Source organism: Tympanuchus pallidicinctus, unplaced genomic scaffold, assembly GCF_026119805.1.
Source record: "Tympanuchus pallidicinctus isolate F22 unplaced genomic scaffold, pur_lepc_1.0 scaffold16, whole genome shotgun sequence".
Classification (NCBI taxonomy): domain Eukaryota; kingdom Metazoa; phylum Chordata; class Aves; order Galliformes; family Phasianidae; genus Tympanuchus; species Tympanuchus pallidicinctus.
This window is the reverse complement of record NW_026294679.1, coordinates 7,602,860-7,620,997: the sequence shown is the minus strand read 5'-3', so window position 1 is coordinate 7,620,997 and position 18,138 is coordinate 7,602,860. Positions and strand designations below refer to the sequence as shown.

The 18,138-nt window shown below is 39.5% G+C and overlaps 1 protein-coding gene across 11 annotated transcripts in view; it reads right to left on the bottom strand.

Moving 5' to 3' along the window:
• Positions 1–18,138, bottom strand: part of ABLIM1 (actin binding LIM protein 1) — a 168,258-nt gene that overhangs the window by 8,456 nt on the left and 141,664 nt on the right. For 6 of the 11 annotated variants that reach the window (XM_052678264.1, XM_052678261.1, XM_052678265.1 and 3 more), the window contains 6 exons: positions 17,033–17,068; positions 15,593–15,722; positions 13,318–13,437; positions 5,932–6,036; positions 3,609–3,656; positions 1,265–1,411 (listed from right to left, as the gene is read on the bottom strand). In XM_052678264.1, the coding sequence (XP_052534224.1) occupies positions 1,265–1,411; positions 3,609–3,656; positions 5,932–6,036; positions 13,318–13,437; positions 15,593–15,722; positions 17,033–17,068 (586 nt within the window). The remainder of the gene's footprint in view (positions 1–1,264; positions 1,412–3,608; positions 3,657–5,931; positions 6,037–13,317; positions 13,438–15,592; positions 15,723–17,032; positions 17,069–18,138) is intronic. The other 5 variants (XM_052678262.1, XM_052678269.1, XM_052678271.1 and 2 more) reach the window with 5 other exon arrangements.

Genomic DNA, 18,138 nt, shown 5'->3' with positions numbered 1-18,138 from the left:
ACAGTGTTTCTGGTGTCAGGCTTTTGCAAGACTTCAGTAAAACAGAACTCCTATTTTGACAGTGGTGCTCAGTCTAGCTCTGCAGCAAAATATCACACTCAAAAAACCCAAAAAACAACAACAACAAAAAAACCCAAGCTGAAAAATCTGAGGGTTGAAGATTTTTCAGTGCTTAATCCTATACAATGTCTTTATTTCTGAATAAAATATGACCACGAATACAAACCTATAGTTTCCAAGAAGTTTGGATTAGTTTCTCAGGTGTAACTAAATCACCTGAGAGCCAATGTGCAAAGCAGTTTTACTCAAAAACAAAAACAAAAAAAAAACAAAAAAACCAAACCAAAATTGTCATCCACTGCCAGGAATATGAGTTAAGAGCCAACATTTCCAGGAAAGCCTCCACCTCTGACACATGGCATAACAACGCTGTGGTTACAACAAGCACTGTCAGGAGAGTTTCAGGTATACAGATGTTATCACTACATTGTCACACAATTGCCACTGCATACACAGCTCCTTTGACTGATCATTGAGCAATCCCATCCTGCCACCTTTCCCTGCACGACACAAAAATCCTGTTCCCTTCACATCCCTTCACAGAAACCTGAAGGCAAGGTCTTCAGCATATCTGACATGACTTCATAAACCAACCAGGCTATATAACTTATTCTGTACTACATTTTACAAGTGGGGAGAGGGGGGCCAACAAAATCAACAGAAATAACATAATATTAAATAAAAGTTTTAAAATGAACATGAGCATGACTTAAAATAAGATATTTGCAGAGCAAAAGAAAAATACAGTCTGTAGAAACAATAACTGACAAAATGGGACTTTTTTAGTCCATTTTAGTCCATTATATGCAGTCCTTGGTTCTTGTCATGAAAACAGCCGTGTGGTTGGAAGCAGTGACACTTTCTGTGAATATTTACTATTAGCTTAGGACTAAAAGAGCACATAGACAGTGACTGAGAGAAGTCATGCATGTGTGATACAACATACTGTTTTTAAATCACAATACGGGAGTTTACATAAATTTTCTATGGATTAGTATTTGTGTGATTACTTCCAACATCCTTTTTCAGAATCTCCTCTGCTCACTAGCAGTTATAAAGACAGAGAAGTGCAGAGTCTCACCGGAATAACTGCACTCTGGGGCAATCACTTGGAGCAGGCACGATACTCACAACCTCTTCTGGCAGCTACTTTACTGATCAGAACCTTTTAATCCACACCACTTGTAGAATTCTTTTTGCATACCTATGGCTGCAAGGGAGGGAGGACCTGGCCAGTGGTCCGTCTCAATCTTTGGTATCTCGTTGGGTGCTGGTGCATGAGCTGCTGGGAACTTGGAGGACTTGATGATATCCTCGGAGGACTTGCTCTGTGCTGCCAAAGCAGCTGCATCTAGATGGCAATCAGGGAACTTAGCCATGTAATAAGCTATATCAATATAAGAGGTTTCCATATTTTGACAAGATTTACTGATTTACAAGAAGGACATTTTCAAATCCAAACATTTTCATGTTTTGCCTTTCTAATTGCAATTGGAAACAAAGTAATGCTTTCCTCTTGCCTACAGATTAGAATCAAACCTTCTCATCCCACAAACCCACCCCCAAAATAACCCTAAATCATCTTTGGGTTTTACTAGGGTTTCAGAGTGTTAAAATGATCAGACAAGAGTGAGAAAATTCAGTCTAACAGTATTTGATGGTATCTCTTAAAGACCACCAATGAAACCAGATTTATGCACTGGTTTGTCTTCTCTCAAGAGTAAGAAAGCAAGACCAGAGGGACAGCATTATTTTTAACTCTACTGATGCTGATTATTTCCTATGCTTCTGTGAAAAGCAGCAGAACAAACAAATAAAGGAACCGTATCTTTCCTGCTGCATGTACTTGATTATGAGCATGCAGTAGCAGTAAAAGCAGATGCCAATTTATTTATTAACTACTAAACTTCATTGAGATCAACTTCGCAGGGACAGCACTTCCAATGAAATGTACCTCATCAATAACATGTATCAGTAGTGGGACATTCATTTAAGATAGCAATCAAAGCCAAAGTCCCTTAAAAGGACATGTGAGGATGTGCATTATGGCTTTCACATCTTTACATTAAAAATAATAAAATCCTACAGGATTTAGTTTGCACTAAAAGCAGCCTTAACCATCTCCCCTCTGCAAACTGTTATTCCAAATCACCTTTCTCTTATATGAAGCCATCATATAAGACAAAAGGATTCTGAATGTACTTCTTGCTTTTGTTTTATGCAGAAAGACATCTGTTAAAGCAATGAAGTACTTTGTTACTCATCCAACACATTCAGCGTACTTCAGGAGAATCAATATTAGAAATCATGGGGAATTTTGAGAAATTTATGATTGAGAAACTACATGTAATTATAGGTATGGAGGAAGCTGGTGAGGGTTTACAAAAGCATGACTTCAAAGAGTACTTACGTACTTACTTATTAGAATTGGTGATGTCAGTGGTTAAACATTCACGTGTTAATGGGAGATGAGAAGGTACATTAAAACCATAAAAATAAACAAAAGTAACGTTAAGACTTCTAAAATAAGCGTAAGATTTGAGAACTTAAAAAAGAACAAGGAAAGAAACCTGATGTAAAACTACAATGGTGTTCTTAGCAATATTCACTCCTGCCTACAGAATGGACACCCTGGGCCTTCTTAACCATCTCAGCAAACTGTTCACCCAAGCTCTGTAGTACTGCTAATTTGCTGTTTCACTGGATAAAGAGTCTGCAAAGGGCTGAAAGGTCTTTAAGTGGAAGTCACTTTTCTTTCACCACATTACATGCAATTTCCTAATTAAAGTTTTCTATTGACAGCTGAAGGAAATAGCAAACACTTAAAGGTTCCTTGCTCTGCACTGTTATAGACCAGCAAAGCAGTTGGCTTCTGCCATCACTGTTATTCCAGACTTGCTAAAACAACATCTGCTCTGAAAAGATTAGAGCTGAGTTGGATACTGTTGTACAAGTCAGAATCTAAACACTGGAACAGCAGATAAGCCACACTCACTACCTGATCTACTTCACAGGGCTTGAGAATCAAACCAGCCCTGTCAGTCACCTACATCATTTTCAATATAAAGATTTGTTAGAAGCCAGAGTACATTTGGAATTCCAGTCTGGCAGTAACATCCCCATCATTACTGTCGTTGACATCAGTAATTGTACTTTGTCTGCTTAAAATAAGCATAATCCACAAAGTTCCTGACAAAGAATGGACTGCTGTTAATCCGTTTTTTCCATGATCAAAATCTGTATTCTGAAAACATAAACTGAAAGAAGTAAAATACAGGAAGGCATTACAACTCTAAAAAGGTAGCAAAATCCTAGTTAATGGCAATTTTGCTGTTAATAGCAATGTGGCCAAGACTTAAGCCATAAGATTCAAATAAAACAACATGCTTTAAAACATAACCACCCAGCAGGATGTGCAACAAGAAGTCTTTAAAGCTTGGATTACTGATTTTTGATGCTTTCAAAGTGAACACTGAATGCTTTTCAGTAGCCTGTGTGTATTTTAGTTGACGCTCCAGTTTCGATACAAAAAAAGAAAGATAATTTACCATGTTGCTTGTAGATTGGTGGCTTTCTGTAAATGTTGACACCTTGGTCTGTGAAATGGAGAAACAGAAAAGTGTTAATAGGAGAACTACGTCAGTTATTGGTAAAGGTAACACCAACACTAAAACAGTAGACAGACCAAATTAAGGATGTAGCCCAAGAAAAAGCCAGTGTTACACAGAATCAGATTGTCTGAAGAAAAGAAAACATAAGAACGAGTGACAAGTAGAAGACACGTGGTATGACGTCCGTTGGAGCTGATTCTGTAGCATGTGGATGCATTCAAATAATGAATAATTCATTTTAAATATTATCAGTGTGACAGACATTGGGAAATGCAAACAAGCAAGACATTTCAGGGGTGAAAAAACAAGCTATTTGGGGAAAAGTACCCCAAGTAACTTTTGTGGAAAATTGTGCTCCAGTCACAACAGCTCAATTTTCTTTCCGGCTGAATGGTTGGATTGAGGAGAATGCAGTGAGCCTACCATTCACTTCAAAAGCCAGAGAACAAAACAGCTGCTCCATACATAGTTTTGAACAGCCAACGGCACCTTGACTTCACAGAGTCGGTGTTAAGGGACATACTGTTCCTCCTCATACACAAAGACTTAGATATATTTTCATGTAAGGATGACCACACTGCATACTATCAATGTAAGTCAGGAAAAAGTCACTACTCAGAGCCCTAACATAAGAAATCTAAAGCATATTCAAAAGATAAAATATTTTTACAATAATGAACTAAGATGGGAGCTACATTGTTCTAAACTACCCACCCACCCCAAACCAGCTCTTCAAGTATTCCACGCAGCCACAAATGCAGAAGTTAATTCAAAATCAGTGCTACAGTGCAAAATTTAAGTCGGTCTTACTGCAAGACCACAATGAGCTACTGGAAACTAAGACATTTGAGTCAAAACCCCATTTTGCTACTATATCATACTGCCTGAAAAAAATAAACTTTTCAGTCATATTAGCATGAAGGAAGAAGAAAATGTTTTAAAAGTACATTTTGTTTATCACAGATCTCATCGAAGTGATACAGGAGACAACTTTTGGCATTAAGGAAAACAATATGTGGGGAAAAAAAAAAAAAAAAGGTAAAACTATTTTACAAACCCTATTTCCTGGACTAAATGACAGGGAAATTCCTTGCACACAAATGCACTGAAGTATTTTGTGCTAGTGATCTTCTCACGGCTACTTGAACAGCAAATAGGCACAAAGGCTAAAGGGGAACCAGGCAGCAAGACTTTAGTGCACACGTGTACCAGACAGCTTTATGGGGTACGTGCACACAGCTCCTGGGCTGCACTGCTCCAGCTGAAGATGACAGCTCTCCCACCACACTGTGCACTGTGTACCCAGCTGGGCTCTCCGCACAAGGGCACTTCAACTTACTCACGTCCGAGCAGCCAGGTTAGCTTAGGCACTTCACACAGCCTACCTTGGCCAAGCCAGGTCACCCTGCCTGAAAGCGAACATCCACAGTTTGTCTGCCAGGTCTGAGGGCAGGAGGAAGAGCAGCAGCCTCTGGCAGTTTAAAGGGATACCAGACTGATGGGGAGCTGATGAATAACTGGACATAAGGCTTTCAGCTAGCACTGATGCAATCAGATGATGTGTGTCAGCAACCCTAGGGACAGGACACAAACCCTCATCCTATCAAATCACAAGAGAGGTACTCTCACTTCAGAAGAGAACCCCCTTTATAGAGAGGGTATCCTCATGCATGATAACTACTGCAGTCTGTGTGCTTCTGCAAGGACTCCAAGGCACTGCATGAAACAGGTGAAGAAACATCCTCGCTTGGTTAAAAAAAAAACAACACCAACACAACAAAAACTAAAATCAGACCAAAACAAAAAAAAACAATACAAAAAGGAGGGAATATTAAAGTAGAACTGTTTGGTTCAAGACTGAAACCAGTCCCATCAGTGGCTACATGGCTCACTGGTCAACTCCTCTGCACGCTACTGTGAATCACAACCAATTCCTCCAAAGTTAGCAGAGTTATGCTTGTGCAACTGGGAGAAAAATAAAGCCCTCCGTAGCTTGTATTCAGCTCATGGGCCATTAGCAGACCCTGCAAAACATGGCATTCTAACAGCAAAATACCTGAGCAACACAAGTCAAAATCACCGTGAGCCCCCATTTCTGAAGGCACCACTCCTCCCACAAAGCTCAGGAGCAGGCAGACCCAAACCCTGCGTGCGCACCCCATGGCAGACAGCGTGAAACGATGGAGACAAGACAGAAGGTACAAAGGCTACATTCTACACTGTGACAGGACACCGAGACACACACAGTGCCAGCTCCTACCTGGAACATGGAAATGTTTAGGGGCCTGAGCGTAAGTTGGAGTGAGAGGGCGGCTGTCTGGCCGATAGGGGACAGGGGAGTTCCGACCGCTGGACGGCTCATTGCCTCCAATGAAAGAATGGAGAAAACAAAATGAGAAGAGGGAGAGCAATTAAAGAAAAATCAAATTAAAAAAGCAAGCCCAATCAAACCCAAATAAAATCGGTGGAATCAAAACCTCGAGGGAGAAAAGGAAGTTTAAACAAAAAATACAAACACAAACAATAACAAAATCTGGTAGCCCTGGTGACTTTTTTTTCCCCCTCATTTTCCTGCAGAGACAAAGATCTGTGTTCAGGCTGGAGTTGAGGTTTTAGCAGCTCGCACTCATTCTGATGGCATGCAGGCAGGAGCTGTGTGCTGGCAGCTGGTGATTAGATGGGCAATGTGGGAAAGAAGAATGGAAGGTTACTCAGCAATGACTTATTACAGAGATTGACATTGGAGTTAAAAGTCACAGGCACAGAGCACAGTAGTTGATATGCGAACTCAAAACAAAACCAACTCCAAGCAGGGTGAAGCATACTTGTAGCTGGCAGCTACTTGTTCCCTAACCAAAGCGCACAAAAGCTACAGATGGAAAATAGCTGTTAGGCCACTTGGCCTGTATCAAAAGGCATACCTGCTCCTTACACATTCTTTCATTGGGTTAAGCCCTCTGATGGGAAGTTTATGATATGAAAAATCATGTGTAAAGCAATGCAACTCATCTGGTGGCTGCACTCAGATCACAGGTGCCACCCCAAGTCTATCAGTGCCACTCTTGGCTCCAGTGACAAATACTTCACGACTGCTGACTTAGCAAATATGAATCTAATGTTTAAAAATGTAATTTCCATTTGTGTGATTGTTCTTACTAAAATTATTTCTTTGCCTTCTAACAATCCACGCCAATTCAATAGTCCAGAAAGCTCCCATGACTGTCAGGGTGAGAGGGTTCTGCATGGCAGAAACACGCAGCTTGACTTAACAGCTGGATTTCCAAGCACATGACTGTGTGCACCATAAAAGAATGCTGCTGCCTTTTATTTTGTGCCATTCTTTACTGTAGTGCAAACCCACAAAAGCAAAACCTTCCCACTTGAGTGCTTCAGTTTGTATGGGTGCAGCTGACCACAAAGGCGTAAGACATGTGAGCAAAAAACCCCTTCATTTTTTCAGGTACACACCAAGGACTGAAAAACCCAGCAAAGCAAAATAGCTGACAGCTCCATGAGGACTGTAAAACACAACAGAAAAAGCCCTGCAGGTCTGCTTTCAGCTCTAGGTTTCCTATGTTTCATTAGAGGACCGAAAATCTCAGACTCCACAAACTTCTTTTGTATATATTATAGGAGGGAAGGAAAACAGAAGTTTTCTTTAAACTGTTCCTCTTTTAGCTGAGTGGTCATCTGCCAATCTTAAAAGTTACCAGAAAGGGGGTGGAAAGAATGCTCTTAGCACACCTCACTGAGAGAGATGTGCCAGCATACAAGACAATTCATCTGTACACGTGTGTTTTAAAAATGAACGTGTGTGCAGTTCAGGGGGCTTAGCTGCATAAAATTTGTTCAGAAGAATCCATCTGCAATGTTCTGTTTACCAGTCTGATGTTTTACCTCTGAATGACTTGTTGCTTATGACAACCTCCAGACAAGATTTTCTTTCAGCCACGTGAGTGGACAGCAGCTTTCCTATTTCGGGGGCAGTGGTGATGAGCTCCTTGATAGACTGTAGTAAGTGCTAGATTTACCTGCTCTGAAAAGTAGCATGACTGATTACTTAAGGTAATACTGCCACACCTCAGTCTCTTGTCCTTCACTTGGCAATTCCAATATTGAGTTCTACTTGTCCCAGTCTCTGAAATACTATAATGGTGAAAGGCTCAGCTAGCCTAGTCTCAATTTTACTTGTCTTCTGTTTCTATTTAGAAATCACGAGCTACTTTTTGGCAAAATAATTGTTTTATAGGAAATAAGACACTAGCACTGAGATGGTCACAAGATAAAGTTAATTCCAAAATGCCATTTTGCCTTTTTGTTTCCATCAGCAGTATGTTCAATGAAAGAGATGAATCAGAAAGAATTTATTGAACTGTGGACTGTGACAACAGAGGAGTCACAAACCATTTTATCTGCTGGGAAGTGGTAGTCAAGATGATTTGTATATAAATACTTTAAGAGTGTGGGAATGTTCCATTTACAGTTCTTCTATTACTAACACTAGAAGTACCGGAAAGAAACCCTTCTTATACCCCTCTCTTTATCTAAACCAGACACAGCTAAGAATGATCACACCCATAAATGTATGCTGGCTAATCTCATATGTGGTACATGGAAAATCTCTTTAGAGAGAGCTGGGAATGTACAAAGCATGCAATACAAGGCACACAATTAGTGTGGTACCATCCTGCACATGTTGCTTTACAGACATCTCTGTTGCCTTGTATTTCCTGGGGTGTCTGTGCAGCCTGTCTCTTTCTAATGATTGCTACTATACTGACAAATGACTCTTCTTTATAGTTTCTAGGATTGTAGTCTCATTAACCACAACCGCTGCAGGAGGGAATGGTGCATCTGTTTGGATTCTCATTAGATCATCTCTGAGGAGTCCACTCTCATAACAAGGCGTAAGTGCTTCAGAATCAGCAACAAAATCACTCAATTTATGAAAGCAGCTCGTGCCTAGGAACCTGCTTCTGCATATAACCAAGAATATAATTATTTCAGTTTGCTTGTTATTCACAAAAAATAATTACCAGTTAAACACAGCATTTCCTTCCATGTCTTCTCAGAAATGAAGAAAATATCAAAATCTGAAATGTTTTATTTCTAAAAGATTTTTTTTTTTTTTTTTTTTTACTAGAGCAAATCTGCAACAATGACATGGAACTACTGTAAGATTTAAGTGCAAACAAACAGCCATTTTTCAGAAAATAAATTATTTTCAACTTTGTTAAGAGGAATTGCATAGACGTCTATTTAGAACAGCTTTAAGGTTTCAGCTACAACGGGCCTTAGGAACAGAAAACTGCAGGAACTTCATAGCAGTCTTAGTTGAAAAATGTTATGATTTGGTATGAAAATGGCACTGTTTGAGACAACACTGATTACTAGAAATATAACACAGTTTCAGCACTTGCTGAACTCCAGATAGTGCTGGAGAAGCTAGGAAAAGCTGAAACTTCTAAGCCCTTGACCTTGGCAGTAACTTTAACCTGTGCAGAAGATCACAGAAGATGAACAAAAGGGTTTTGAAGTGAACAAAAATGACTGGTCATGTTTTCAGTGTAATGGCAGCGTTCTTTTGACTCTGAGCACACGGGGTGTCCTGTTAGGTTTGGTGCTGAGGAGAATAATTGCTTCCAAGTTCAAAGGAAACTGGTGTTCAACTGAAAATGATGCAGCACAGAAATGTGTCTATGATAATATGAAAAAAAAATAAATCAGTAGTACAATTTGTTAAGCAGGTTCCCCTAGCAATAAGATTTACAATTGCTTCCCTATACAGAGTACAACATAATGCAGATTCCTGCTGACTTCTCAAGTGTTTGCCACTGGGCCTGCTGTGCATTTCACAAGCTAAGCTCACAGAATCAGGTCAAAAAAACCTGTGTGCAGCCAACACTCAGCCTTCTGTCCATTTGCAATTTAACTGCTCTGCTTCTAAACAAAGAAAAAAGCCCAAACTCAACGCACCTGAAGGCCAAAGACCTTTGCAGGTTTTCTCAAGCTGCCATTCATCAGCTTATCCAGATGCACAGCTTCTATTTCCCGAACAATTGGAAAGTTGAGGAACAGCCAACCTGTTCTCCAGGTGGATTTTTTTCCTGCGTCCATAGACCACTGGAAATAGTTATCACACACACACACTATTTGAATTCAGAGACCTCTCTCAAGGCAGGAAACCTGTGAAAACTGAGGCCCAAATTCACTATGGAGGTCAGGAGATTCCTTATGGGAGGGTCTGTGAGCAGAGAAACACAGAAACAGCCCTCCAACTCAGAGCTCCTTCTACACAGAAATCTTTGCAATATTCTTGAATGCCTCTGAAAAATTCTAAGCATGTAAGACGAAATCCTGGGTCTCAATGAGAGTTTTGTCTCTGATTTCAGTAGGGTCAGGGTTTCTTTCATTCATGGACTTGTTTTGATTCTTTCATAGCAAAGACAGTACTTTATTGAGAGAAGTCCAAATTCAATGGAGAATCCAAATGAGTTTAAATGAAGTCTGGGCTGATAAATATTACACTCCCTTCCAGCCTGCTCAACATGTATGTTAAATCAACAAACTCTCGCTAAGACCTTCTTGGGCACTTTCAGCCCCTTCACTCCTCAAAGTTCTTCAAATATGGCATTGCCCGCAGGCAATGAGCATTACACTGCCTTAAATATGATGCTATGTGTAAATACACAAACTGGTCTAAATGTCTACTAAATTTTCTGGCCTGTAGGTACAAAATAATATAGGTGTAATGTGACAAATACACCTTTATGATCATCATGCTGTTTGAAATCATGCTGCTTTACTACAGCAGTTTTGGCATCATTCATAGCCTTCAAATCCTAAATAAATAAATAAATAAACAATCCCACAAAGCAAACAACAAAAAAAAATTCCTAGAGCTTCATTAAATATTTCTTACAAACTTACACCAATTTTACTTTCTGCTCAAAGTACAAAGTGGCTTTGAGAAAGGCCGACTGTGTGCAGAGAAGATCGTATGACATTTCTTCATTAAATCATTGTAAACCTATCACATCTAATTAACTCTGGATAGTGCAACGGTTCTCATCTCAGATGCGTTCACAAGGATCTATTATTCTGTCTATTAGACAGAAATGCCACACTCAATGGTAAAATGAGGCAGTTCTTTAAGCTTCAAAAATTGACATCTACAATATCCAAGGCGAACCCCTCTGAGTAAGAGGGCAGAGTTGCATCAGGTGCAGTCAGTACCAGACCAATCTTTATTTTCTGCTACACAGATGTAAAAAAGGGGTACTTGGACATGTGGTTTATAAGGGTTGCAAATAAAGAACCACGTGGGAAACCCAGATTAATCCCATCAGTGGATAGCCAAATAGTTGTTTGTGAACACAAAGCAGTGCGTGTTCATGTGCAACTGGGCTTCCCTCAACACTAGATAAATTTTAAAAAAATAAAAAGATCTTCAACAAAATTTTCTAATCATGAGCACTTCATTGAACACTTAAGATGCTGGAAAAATTAGGAAAGTCTTCAGGCCTTCTGACTTTTTATAACTTTTAGCATTTTTTAGCAACGGGAATACAAACACCTTTCAAGAGTTACTTATCTTCACCTTATACAAGTGAGACAAATGGCAACTGTTATCTAACTTCAGTGGGCCTTATTGTATCTTTGATACATACATGAACATCCTGTTACCAATCTCTATTCCACAAGTATGGAGATAGTGAACAAATCGCTACCAAATCCCCATCTGACAGTGCTAATAAATTAACAGCCGTAACTCTTTCACTGTGAGATTGCAGTCATTTGATGGTCCTTCTCCAAAGCTTCTGCAGCACTCCTTATATCACCCATTCTGGAGGGAGTGTGTACCTACCAGTTCCCTTTAAATCCCATGCAAGTACCTGACATACACATTAACCTATGAACCAAACCAAAATGCCCCAGGTTACTTTCATAAAGTGCTTCTTTTTCTCAACCAACAATAAGAGATTACTCTCCCAATTGAGACATGTGAATTACAAGACGTGACTACCTGCTGATTGCCCCACAGGCAGCACAACATCCTCATCTGTTGTGCACTGTCATAGTGATGTGAACCTCAGCTTTTGGGAGTTCTGCTTAGTTCTCACACACGAATCCTGTACAGGTCTAAGACCTGAATGTAAAACTTAGAAACACAAAGAATTCTTACAGTGTTCGTGCCCATGGCATCACTCACCACGTCTATCTCCTAAGAGCCAATACCCACTCCTTTGTCCACAGCATTTGTAATTCCAATTGGCCTTTTAAACCAACCAGCAACAGATACAAGCCTAATCTCCATGTATTTGAAATATGAAAATAATAGGCATGGATTTTCAATATGAATTTTCAATGATTTATCTGTTCAAGAATAGATCTTTTTCAGTTCTCAACAGAAAAAGAATGAAAATGCCACCTGAAAGAATGTGGACATTAATTTGGATCATCAGCAAAGAAATGTTGAAATTGCAAGGGTTATGGATTAACTGCATGCTGAAATGAGCTGTGTATCTATTTTTAAGGGTCCCAATTTTTAAAGTTCAAAGCGAGGTTTATTTTTCTGCAGTGAAGTAAAAGGGAAGTTGAAAGTGTATATTAATGAAAATCATCTAAGAAAACGCAAACCTAAAATTAGTAATGGTGATCTGATTGTTTGAAGAGAGACAACATTGAGATCTATTAGCATTTCCTGAAGTGCATGGAATAACCTCCTTGCAACTATCTTTGATTAACTTCAATTTCTGATTATCTGCATTAATCAAAGGTGCCAGAATAGAATCCATGCTCAACATACTCAATTGCCTCTTTTTGAGCTTTTCCAAGTGATATAAGCTACGACTGTCTTCCCCAACAGGAGGAACAGCACAGCCAGAGCACTCCAATAGAAGTAAAACCATATTCACAGAAAGCAAGAAGTAAAACTGAAAACTTATTGAGCTGGATGAGCTTTTTGAAGGGACAAAAAGAAAGAACTCCCATCCTGCAAGTCAAATATCATAAAAGAACAGATTAAAAAGCAAGAAGCGACCAGATCCTCAGATAGTGTAAATCCCTGCAGATCTACTGCCTTCAGCAGAGTTTGCTGATTCTCACTAGTTGAGGAGAGGCCTAAAGATTTTAATTTTATTTGTTGGGCACTTGTTACTGCCAACAAAACTGAGAATGATTAATTTCCTCATTGCTACTGATCTTTATGTAACACGATTTTTCTTCATATTTTTTGATCACCTTGATTTCATACAGGTAGTATCTGTAGTGCATTTTTAAACGCACATTTTAAGAGTGTGGAAATAATATTTAATTTGATATGCTTTCTGCTTTAGACATTGCATATACCAATTAAAAAGAGGCTAAATTAGGATCTAAACTGACTGTGATAATGCTTCCCTCTGCATTTCTAGTCGGGAATTTGCTTGAAGTCTCTTCAGCTAGGGCCCTTAGAAATGACATACATCCTTCATGAAAGGACATTATGTCTATTCTAACAATTCTAAGTGTAACGGCACATTTCGAGGCATGCTCAGCTCTACAGCCAATGATAACCTTACAGAGATGCACCTTACTAGCTCTGACAGAATGCTAATAAATCTCCAGCCTGGAGGGTACTCCCTGGAGAGGCCTGGCTCCTTACCTTTGACATGGGGGATGAAGTGGTGTCGGAAGGGGGAGTTGGGGCGGGAGTCATGGTGAGCGGAGCTGAGACTGCTAGTGCGCAGGTATGACAACCGCTGCACACCAGTAGAGAGCAGCTCTGCAGCAGCAGGGAATCGGGGGGCAGAACAAAATGAAAACAAAGAAAAACAATAAGAGAAAGGCAGGGAAGGAGGCTTCAAAGGAAGAAAAAAAAAGGCATTACACAATTAGGGTTCTGAAAAGGAGGAAGGAGGAAAAAAAAAAAAGGTTAAAAGACGTACCGAAGGTTTCATAAATCTTAGACAAAATTACAGCAAGTGGTTGAAAAGATGCTCAGATTTGAACTGCATTGCTGATTCAGCATACTATTTACTAGCCTAATGAGCTTATGATATATGCCTTGTTACCAGAAAGTAGCCTGCTACCATCATGCAAACATCACAAACATTGATGCTCAGTTAGCTAAGAAAGCAGCTGTCTTGCAAAGTGCCTAACCAAAAAAACCATCAGTCAAGAGGCATGCAAGCTGCCTTCTATTGTTTTAAATCATTCCAAAAATGCTGCCAACGTCAGATATGACATCAGGGTACGAAAAGGCTGCAAACTTTTTCAAAACATGAAGCATTCCAATTTTGAAGAACGTGATGCTGACAACGTCAACACAGTGCTTCACTTCTCTCTCAAGAGCAGCTGGAAGCCAGGAGTTCTCTGAGGCCACTGAGCTTATTCTGAGAGAAATTACTCTTGCAAATAACCAAAGGTACCATTAGGAGAAAAATATACACACGTTATTATTCAACACGAATGACACTGTAGGAAGACTATAAATTAATATTAATAATTACCCCAAAGCGGGGTTGCAAAGATCAAAACAACCAATTCTACAGATGTTGTCTGTATCATAGGAGAAACAGAAGCAGGTGACCCACAGATGAGATCACCTGAGCAGAGATCAGCTTGAACAAAAATATCCTCAGAACATCCCCCAGACTGAAATTTTGAACATTTTACATTTGGACCCTTCTGACTGAACAGACAGTGAAATTCAATCACAGTAAAGTCTGGAATGAGGTCTGGATTCTTAACTGTCTCTGATACGACAGAGATGGAAAAATCCCCTTGGAAGTGCCAGAATCAAGAGACAGAAGTTTGCAGCTTTTTCACGCTTTATAAACGTCTTTCACTTTTAGCTGTAATGTCATTTTAAAACACAATCATGTTGTTCAGCACATAGTATCAGACACAATTTGCTTCTGTCCCACCTCCCTTGAGTGCTTTAAATAAGGCATTCACTGACAGACACAATTAGCTGCTTTCAGCCCACCCCCACTTGGAAATGGCTGCTGCTCTCATGTTCTGCAGTGATGGCTCTATAATAAATCTTTAATTTTAAAAATGCAGCTCCTATTATGTATGGGCTTTTGGCAGGCCAAGTGTTCATCTGCAATCATCAAGGAAGATGGAATTGCATGACTGCATCACTTAACTTAAAAACAGGTCACAAAGATTTAATTTGTTAGCATTAAAAGTAAATTAGTCTTGAAAAGTACTCAGTTAATTGCATTTAGAGATACACTTTTATGCAGTTTGGGTGTGGATGAACACTTCAGTTTCATGTATTGCTTTCACATCCACAATCAGAAATATGAATGCACTTGGAAACTGACCTGAATGTTTATTATATTATACACAGAACTTGCACATCACTGCTAAATCACTAAAAATAGCATTTTCAAATGTGCTTTGCTATTGTCTACGATTTTAAATAAGAAATCTGTCGTGCACACTACGAGTCTATGTTTAGGAAAATGATGTTATTTGGAATATCTGGGTTATTTGCTGTTCCATCTGACATTTCATGGGTGCACCAAGCTTCAACTGAATAATTTTTTTTCAAAGGAAGAATCCTGCACGAGAGGCTGCTGTCCAGTCAAGTCGGAACTTTTGTTTCCAAAATATGGTTGCTTTTCCCAAATTCCAGAATGAAGTTTGTGATTTGTTACTGTAAATAGTTGCTTGCTTTCACAAACTTACATACATTTGAAAAATAATCAGAAACAAAAGCAGAAGATCAGTACTTATGACATAAGACACATCAACGTAGGGCAGAACACACTGCACCAATCAAGAACAAAAAAACAGGTAGAAAAGGAGATACTAAAATATGCAACAACTTTTCAATCAGCTGCTAAGAGAAACAAGTGCTTCTCTGTGCCACTAAGCGACACAATAAACACTGCTTTTACAAATACTTCCAATGCAGTTGCCCTTACCAGGTCTGTGGAAATGCTGGGGGGAGCGTGACATGGTGGGCGTGTAGCTATGGCGACTGTACACTGGAGAATTAATAGAGCCCTGACTAGTAGACCTGTGAATCATGCGATCCCGAACATCTTGATAACCCTGCAGAACAGAAGCAATTAAAACGGAATTCATTACAGAATATAAATGCACATCATACGTTTTTCTAAGCCATGCTCAACTTTCATGGATCCGAAAACATCTACAGAAGATACTGAAAAAATACGTTCCTCAAACTTTCAACCCATTTCATTATTACTGTTATCTAAGTATCTGCTCCAAAGACTCTCATCCATTTTCACAGCCAGTGTCTGTGATCAGTCTTGAAAGGTTCCAACTCTACGTGTCACTCAGGGTAATTTCTATCACACTTTCTGTGATCCCAGGTTCCCCATGTTCCTATGGCTCCATAAGGGAAGTTGCATTCAGAGCATCCTTGTCCTGCAGCACATGGCACAAGATACATCAGCTAGTCATCAACTAGATCAGCTGGAAACCAGCAAGAATTGAACAGCTGCAGCACAGAGCTATCCATGGCTTCACTTACCATTTGTCTCAACTAGCTACAACAAGGGGCAGAAGTATCCAAATTAGATCTGCCCCATGCCCTCCCCTCTGAAAACAAGACCCCTTCTTGTACAGTGAAGCCTAACTTTCTCAGTTTCCTGGAAGACAAACCCAAGCCAAACAAAATGAGAAAGCACACACAAAGCAAACCAAAGCAGGACAAAAGAGATGGGAGCAATTTGAATGCATGAAGAATTACAACAAATTTTAAAGCCTTTTTTTTTTTTTTTTTAACATGTAGCAATCACTGTGACTTTTATATTGAAACAAGCAATACTTCCCCATCCCAAAATGATAACACATGCAATGGTATGTATACATCTACAGTATTCTGACACATGACTGTCCTGATATATAATATTCCTGTAATGCTTAAAATAGTTCCAAGGTCAAAACAAAACCAAAGCAAACCAAACCATAGCTATGTTTTCTTCAAGGTAAAACTACAACTGTCTTAGCAGCAAACGTAGTTTTCAAAAATTATTTAAATTCTTAGAGCAGTGTTTTAGGTAATGCAAGTCATCCATCTGAGACCCTGTGGGTGTCACCAGAAGGATGTGTGGAAGGAAGTGACCTCTGCTGGACAAATGGCCCTGTGTTACAGACAACAATTGGGGAGGGGCACCAGATTCATTTTTGTATAATTTGTCAGTGAGGACTTAATGTTCTCCTTTTAAGTGATCAAAAACCATTTCTATGTGCTCCCTCCGCCCCTTCCCCCCCCCCCCCCCCCAAAAAAAAAAAAAAAAAGACAGATCAGATCAGGCCAGTAACAAAATCAATCAAAAGCAATCACTGAAGTGAGTAATCCTAGTCATTTTAAGATGAGGTTTCACCACACTTACTTCTGCTGAAGGGGTAGGTGATAATGTCCGTGGAGACTGCAAAGACATAAGAAAGTAAGGTTACAGAATCATCACTGCATGTCTTGGGCTAGAAAATGGCAACCCAAACACTGCTGCAGGTAGAAGGATATTATAGAGCAGTACAATACAGCACTGTAGGCATTACTGAGGCCACCGTAATGCTGCAACTTGCTTTTTCCACATTGCTCAGGAACTGGTCCATAAATCACTGACGCGCTTAAAGTTTCTGGGAGAATCTATAAGCGTGATTAATTTAGCCAGCTATCATGCCATGGCATCTCTCAGCCATCTAATGATTGTGGTAATTAAAACATAGCTGTAGAGATCAAAATCAGAAAGGATTGTTAATTTAATAAGCATGCCTGTTACGAAGAACTCTTTAAAGTGGAAATCAAAAGTAAATAATTTTAACTCAAAGCTTTGCATGGCATCAGAAATACAGAACAACTTCCAAGATGAAGCACATTTTTCCTTCAGTACACAGAGTCTGGCAAAAATCTGCTTTTTCCTCAAGGCTTTATTTTTCATCCCCAGTGCAAAGCAATACAAAGACGCCATCATTTCTTTGATATGATCTCTCTCTAAATTAGCTTTGTGCTCACCCACAGTTACGCACAGAGAACCAGCAGGAATTACAAGCATGTATACTGAAGGAATCATGCAAAAGCCAGAGGTCATAAACGTGCACAATACTTACTAACAGCTTCTATTACAGATAGGGAAACCAAGGCAAGACATATCTTTAGAAACCAACTTAACCATGCATCTCTTGGTGGTACAAACAACTACAAAGGCTATGTGCAGTTACCAGCTATGTGTCATTTATCATAAGACAATTAGAAGCTGGAAGATCAGGATTGAAAATATTTATTTTTATGCATTACATTTCAATATTATTTAATTGCCATAATAAGCCTGGCAAGAGATTATGCTCTCAGATAAGACCACAACTATTACAGAACAAGATTTTTAGCTAAAATATCCAGCTCCCACTAGATGGTGCTATGTGAAAACGTTTCTCATCACGGGCTTCCAGAACAACAAGACTGGTAGTTAATTGAACATGAGTGACTATCGGTGAGAAA